At 37.2% G+C, this 7,547-nt stretch overlaps 1 protein-coding gene across 1 annotated transcript in view; it reads left to right on the forward strand.

Annotated features, from left to right (window-relative positions):
* The window catches only part of Slc9a9 (solute carrier family 9 member A9), a 711,270-nt gene that overhangs the window by 428,492 nt on the left and 275,231 nt on the right, over positions 1-7,547 (forward strand). The window contains exons 10-11 of the mRNA XM_012514271.2: positions 3,269-3,382; positions 4,902-5,013. Coding sequence (XP_012369725.1) covers positions 3,269-3,382; positions 4,902-5,013 — 226 coding nt within the window. The remainder of the gene's footprint in view (positions 1-3,268; positions 3,383-4,901; positions 5,014-7,547) is intronic.

The following is a 7,547-nucleotide window of genomic DNA, read 5'->3' on the forward strand; positions in this document are numbered from 1 at the left end:
TATTATTTGTTGAAACTGTACTTTCGATTTGATTTGAAACTGTCTCATTGCTATATGTTTATCAATAAAACTTTGAAGAGAAAAAAAAAGAAATTTAACAAAATTGGAAAAAAAAAAAAAAGAAGAAGAAGAAATGTGAATAGTTACACTGAGTAGGGATGTAAGACCAGGAAAAAGAACAGGGAGTGATTTTGGGGTGCTTGCAATCCTTTTTTAAATCTTAAGCTGTATAAATAAATAAATAAATCTTAAGCTGTAAACACAATCTTTGTATTTTTCTCGGTGATTAAGCATCACTAAAAATGTTTTTAAACATGATAAATCAGTAACATTTTGAGGATGTAGAGGGTGAAATACTACAATGAACTATGTATCTATATTAACATAGAAGAGTATAGCATCGATGCAGAAAGAGACAGCAGTAGTTTAATAAACTAAATGAATAAATCCAAGAAAAATTTAAAGTTTTCCAAAGGAAGCAAATCTCTAAAATACATACAGTGATACCTCGATTTACAAACACTTTTGCTTGTGAACAATTTGGTCTGCAAACAGGAAGTGTTTGGCAAAATTTTGTTTTTGTTTGTGAACTCTGCGCCAGGTGATAACAATGACCACACCCACCTTTTCTAGACTTATGGAACAAATTGTATTCGTGAACTGAGGCATTTCCAAATTTAAAACCATAGGCCCCCATTTAAACTGAGTAGAACATTCATCGTATCTCAGCAACTAACAGAAAGAACTGTCTCCTGTCATATACGTTTTCTTTTACTTTAAAGTAATAAATAGAAAATGTGTGGAGAGTAATGAGCAAAAGAACCAGACTTTCTTTTTACCTGAAAAAAAAAGTTGAAATGTTGATATCATGCCATCTAATTTTTTTTATGGAGTGGAAAGGGTTTTTGTTTCGTTTTGTTTTCTTAACTAGTATATGTATTTACAGGAGTGTGTAATTTTAAATGATATGACTCTGTCTCTACTTCAATGATTTCTTGGTCTCTTTAATTAAAAACTCCAAGGGTAAGTTTTTTTTTATTTTGGAGAGATTGAATACAGGAGCTTCAATCTCGGTATGTATACCCAGCTTCTCTCTCAGGTAGCCATTTTCTCTGTGATCATAAAATGGCTCCCGGCAGCTACCTGGTCAGGCATCCTTCAATTTTCATTCCAATTTTATATTATTGGAATTAGGTGGAAATCTTGTCTTGATATTCTTTTCAGAGGCCTCATTGAATTTCTTTGGATCCAAATGTGTCACAGCCTCCCCTATACAAAGTACATTGCATAGAGAAATGCACTGATTTGTGATTTAGTCCCAAATTACATGCACCATATCTGAGTTACTAAGGCTATACAGAACAAGGCAGACCCTCAAGAAAGAAATTAAGATATTACTACTAAGAACAAGCTAAAAAGATTACAGGTACCAAATATTCTCTGTAGGGTAAAGTATATGTAAAAATGGCTCAGGAAAAGTCCTATGAATTTAACTATGATTTTTTTTAATGTTAAAAATTAGCTGCTGAAGGCTGAAAGTTTTTGTTTCCCTAGAATCCCTATGTTGACTCCTTACTCTTCAGTGAGATGCTAATTGGGGCAAGGCCTTCAGGAAGTAGTTGGGTCATGATGGTGGCATCTTCATGAATTTAATTAGTGCCTTACCTGAAGAGACCAAAGGAGAATCTCTCTCTCTCTCTCTCTCTCTCTCTCTCTCTCTCTCTCTCTCTCTCTCTTCCCCGCCCATATGTGAGGATACAAGAAATTGATGCCCATCTGCAATCCATAAAGTCTTTCCTGATCATCGCATTGGCTGGCACCTTGATCTTAAAATTTCTAGACTCCAGAAATATTAGACATAAAATTCTATTGTTCAAGCCACTCTGTCTATATTTTGTTACAGAAACCTGAACAGATAAGATGATGTACAAATCTTGCTTCTGGAAAGAGTACAAATGTAATGAGGTAGAAAAAATTTTTCCTATCCTTTGTATTTCCCTGATTCTCATGTTTTCCAGTTCTCTGTAGTTACGTGAGTGACAGTGCTTATTTACATTAGCCAGCCTAAAATATGGCAAGAGTTCTTAATAGTTGATGATGAGTGCCGCTGTGGGAAGACCATCTTGCACCCAAGGAGCTGTGTCTCTTTTAATCCTTTCTTTCTATTACTAGTTTTAAATAATTTTTCTGACAAGATTATACTTTTCTTTCTGTCAACCGTCAGTGAGTTGGCATTGGACATTATTTGTGGAGCTGTAAATATATTACATGAAAAAATAATGAGTCCTTAAAAAGTCAAGAGAATGCCTCCAGAGACATTTACCTAACAATGATTTATACAGGTCTGGGCATGAAGTTTTACAAACTTCTAAATGAAAAGTCTGGAACATAAAGTTTCTTCCAAGTCTGCCTTTACTGTGGCTTCTGGACACATTTCCTCTTTATTTTTAATATGGATGTTGGAAAATGTTTCTCGTGTTCAATTTAAATTGTTTAGTTAATGTTCTAAGAATAACTCTTGGGAGTATCTCTCAACATAACAAATTATTACTCCATTCTTCTGATTGAATTTGATGTATCTATTCTGCTTCTCCTGAATAAACTGATCCCTGAGATCAATCATTATCTTTTTACCAGCTAGAAATTGTAGACATTTAGTGGCTATACCTTCATCAGTCAGTTTACTGAGTCTCGTTGTCTGGCTTTGAAATAAACTGATCATTCTAATGTTAAAGTACTGTACAATCAATGTGCATCCTTACTCCTAGTTTCCAAGTTTTTCTTTTATCTCCTTTGCATGCCTTAGAAGAGTAATTTAGCTCCAGCTTTAAAAAAAAATTGTTCTCTGGAGTCTAAGAATTCAAGGGTATCTACTGGGGAGTGTACAGGTTAAATAATCTTTGCATTGTGAATTACAGTATGCCTTGAGGATATCACTTCGCTTCAGTTTCTTTAACAGGACACATTTGTCAATTTATTAGGAATTGTTCTGTGAAATGATCATTCTGCTTAGTACTCCCTGAGAGTGTCACTGGAAGCTTTAAAGTGACACAGCTGTGGCATGTGTCAGTGGCTAGAGGGCCAGGTAAGTCAGATGGCCTAGCACAGTGGTACGGCCCATGTCCCCTGAGATGCTGAGCTCAGTGCCAAAGGTGTGGTTTCCTGGATGCAAGAGGGCCACTTGATCATCCTGCATGCTCACAAGAAATTAAAATGTATCCAAGTCTGAACTGCAATTAATGGCTTTTGGTTTCTGTTTTGTTTTCAGTTATTTGAATTTATGAACTTTCTGGCTGAGAATGTCATCTTCTGCTACATGGGCCTGGCGCTGTTCACCTTCCAGAATCATATTTTTAATGCTCTTTTTATACTTGGAGCCTTTGTATCCTTTGAAATACATAACATGGGGTGATTAGAGAGGAGAACCAACTACTGACTTTGAAAGTTATGCCCTCAGGTTTGCTGCAAAGCTCAAAGTCAAAGCAGATATGAAATTTCCAGTTTAGAGAGAAACACATCCTAAAAACCTGGGCCTTTATTAAAAATGTGTGGTTCAGGATAAGAAGACTAGAAAATACTGAGGGAAATAAAAGAGAAAAGCTAAAGGAGTATGAAATTTTTCAAGCATTCAAACTGTGTTTAGCTATAAATTATAAATTGTTTACTTAGAAATTATGGCAAGACATGTCTTATCAGAAAATATATTAAATTTGAATTAAAGTATATCAGAAGACAGGCAGGATTATAAGGTTTGGAAATGTTTTCATTTCAAGACATTAAATTCTTTTTTTCTAAAAAAAACTTTGAAATTAGGAGAGAGTAAGAATCTTAGCACAGTAGGTATAACTTTTGACATTATAAACATCGTGCACTTGAAAATAGATTTTAATGAGACAGCACCTTTTCTTTCCTAGGAAGACAGATAAAACCTAGACCTCACTTTTAATGCACAAGATTTTTCTAGCTGTAAACCTGGACAAGAGGCATTCCTAGGGGAAGGTCTATCTGTCCAAAGCAATACTGACCGTGAGGAAGGTTATGGATATCCAAAGGCCGCTGTCCTTCATTCCACCAGGCACCACCTGAAACTCTCCTGACAGCTAGGAGAGCTGATCCCTCTTTCTAGCCCTGTTCAACCAGGTTCTCACATGTGCCTCTCTGTCTTCTCTCACTGTGTGTGCAGCTGAGCTTTCAACTGTACAAAACCTAGATCCTAGATTGAAGCTCTCATATCCCAAGTAACTTCACCCCACAGAGCACAACTAGAATAGATAACTATGCATCAGGGACAACAGTGATGAAAAAAGAGAGATGAATGCCACCAATGTCTTTATAGACGTTACCTGTAAAATTTTGATTTTAATAAAATGCTTCCTAAAGCTGTAGTTGTACTATATATTTATACAGGCAACCCCTTTCTAAATTAAATCCACTAAAAGAAAAAGTAAGTGAAGCTTGCTAGAGACAGGCATATTAACTTATAGAAAGTAAGATGAAAATTGTGAACGGTAGTACATTTATCCTTTCCACAGTGCTGCCTGAGAAGATAACGCTACGCATCACAACAATCAGTGCCTCTCATTTTATAGCAAAACTGAGCTGAGAGTCAGGCATCAGCCACATAAATGGAATGAGAAGATTTAAAGTGATTGAAATCACTCAGCTAACAATTTTAAACCGAGTATATATTCAAGGAAAGGCAGAAATCCTCTATTATTTCTGTAAAGATTGACAATGAAGGATTAATTTAGGGAGCAGGATGGACATACACAAATTGACATGTTTATCTTTATTCTCAGGGTCATAATATAGGGAAGCTTGAGGACATTATATTTATGCTAAGAGTGAAAACCCTCATTGCAGTAACATTTTCCTCAATGTGTCCCTGTGCTTGCATACAGCTAGCAATCTTTGTTGCCAGAGCCTGCAATATATACCCCCTCTCCTTCCTCCTGAATCTGGGACGAAAACAGAGGATCCCCTGGAACTTTCAGCACATGATGATGTTCTCAGGTATGTCAGCCCCAAATGTGTTAGCACTGCTGTTCTCTCACTCTTCCACAGAACTTGGAAAACCAGGAAGACACTCAGAACCCATCCAGGGAAGCACAAGCTTGCTTTGCTTCACTGTTCCCACCACCAAGTTTATAGCCCCTTAGCAATGAGCAAGAACAGGACTTCTCTTTCAGGTGCAGCATGAAATTGATGGGTACTTGTCAATATGACCTCAAGGTACAGTATCTATTAACAATGTGTCTAAAATGTGTGTTGGACTGTGTGTTGGACTTTTTCCTGACTGATTTCAGATCAAATGATATATATTGGAAAATTTGAATTACCATTTTATTCTAAGTTGTGTGCTCAAGGAAAATTGCCTGCCAATGGCGCCATCCTTGTCCAGTGTTAAACCTTTTCTGAGAATATCTGTCCCTTCTCTATAGAAGACTCCTGAGACTTTTAGTGGTTATCATAAAAACAATTTGGATCTAAGTACATTCAGTTAACAAGTTGGGAAAAGATATTAATCGAGCACTCAGTGGGTGATCAGGCGCACACCTACGGACTTGTTGGTGGAAGCTACAAATGATGCATGTTCTAGTTGTTGAAGCCCCACCCCAAGGCCCCTTCCCAAAGGAAAATTACTAAATGGATTTGCTGAGCAACTCTATAGAGACTGCAGGTTTTTGAACCCATCAACTTTTCTATTCACTACTTTTGAGTTATGGAGTCTTTCATTGCATAGAGCCTTGCTTCAGAAACCATATGTTCCTTCATGTACAAATGCCTACCATGTACTCAGAGGCAGTCCATGGGATAGAAATGGCAGGAAGAAAAACAGAAGAAAAGAAAAAACTGCTATCAGAATAGTGCAAACAAATACAGTTTGGGGCACATAGGAGCACATAGAAAAGGCGAAAGAAACTAACACTGACATTTTTTATTTGCTGTTTACTATTTATCAATCCTATGAAGTACATTAACACATTTTGTAGATGGGGGAACTAAAGTTTAAAATCTGAAAGGAGTTAAGTTACTGGGCTAGGAGCAAGGTTTCCTCAGTCCACCTTTGTACCTCTCCACATCAAATCCACCTAGCATTTGAAAAATCCACATCTTTAGAAATAGAACTAGAAACAAAAGACTTGCTTTGCCTTTCATTCTATTCCAGCATGATCCTACATGAAGCAGAGGCAGCTCCCATGTTGAGAAGGAGTCCTTTAGTCACATAGAGACACAGGGAGAGCCGAAGGTGAAAATCTTCCTCATGCAGGACTCTAGTGAGGGTTCCTGGCATTCCTAGACATGCTAGGGTGAGAGAGTATGAGCAGGAAGTGAGATGTTGGGCTGGTGAGGGATCTGCAGTTTGGAAGAGCAGTGAACTGACAGTGCATTAACTGCTGTTATAGGAGAGGGAAAGATAAATTTCATCAAGTGATAAATAGGAACCCGGGATTAGATTACATTTTTTAAACATTTCTAAGCATTGGAAAGCATTTATTTGCTCTTATTTCCCATGAAAATATCAGTAGCTTTGCTCTAGGGAATAACAACAGATCATTTTAAAAACTCAGACACTATATTTTAAATGTTGTTCAACAAAAATGTTTTGAAAATAATGTAAGGTTTTGGGTAAGCATATAGGGATGAGAAGCAGATGCCCAAAAGGCCACCTGGTTTGATGGCTTCTCCAAGGTTGGTGCCATCTACTTGCTGCTTAGCTGTAGGATTTACATTGCACTAAAAGCTGCCAGAGGTCAGTATAACAAGGTCTATATAGGTACAGTCAAGAAGTACAAGGAGGAGCATAATTTAATGATGATTTCATGATGTTATAAAGTAGAGGGTTAGCAAACCAAAATCTGGCACATGCCCATCTTGTTAATAAAGGCAATCTGCTCCATGACATTATTTATGTATTACCTATGGACTTTTTGTTGTTTTTCCAAGAGAGAAGGGATGAATAGTTGTAACAGAGACTCTGTGTTTCACAAAAATTAACATATTTACTTTGTGACCAGATCTGAAAGAACAGTCTCTCTGCAGAAGGAAAGCATGCTTCCAGCATATGATTACTCTTGTCCATGGCTGTGACCGTTAGCTCGTTCGCTGCATTTTCTGGGCAGCTACCTGCACCCCACTGTGATGTGGAGATGCCACCTACCACCTTCCCCTTAATGTGTCTGTGTCATCTGCCAGGCACTGAGTCAACGTTAGCACTGTAACAGCTTCAGTGCAAATGTCATGGCCACCTTGGGCCTAAGGGGGATTTGTTTTATGTATATGCATTGTAAAAATTACTTTATATTAAAACAACAACAAAACTTAGGTTTCTTCTTTATATTTTAATGGCAATTTTATTAAAGGTTAACAATACTGATAGTACTATTTGGGATGTAGAAAGAATATGGAAATTTCTACTGAACGAATGTCTTAGCTTTCCAATGAGGACATCACAATGTTACATGGTTATGTAATAACTGAAAAGTCAGGGCAAGGTTAAGAAAGTTTCTCTCCTCCTCCTCCTCCTCCTCCTCCTCCTCCTCCTC

This window comes from Octodon degus, unplaced genomic scaffold (assembly GCF_000260255.1).
Source record: "Octodon degus isolate 3935 unplaced genomic scaffold, OctDeg1.0 scaffold00028, whole genome shotgun sequence".
Lineage (NCBI taxonomy): Eukaryota > Metazoa > Chordata > Mammalia > Rodentia > Octodontidae > Octodon > Octodon degus.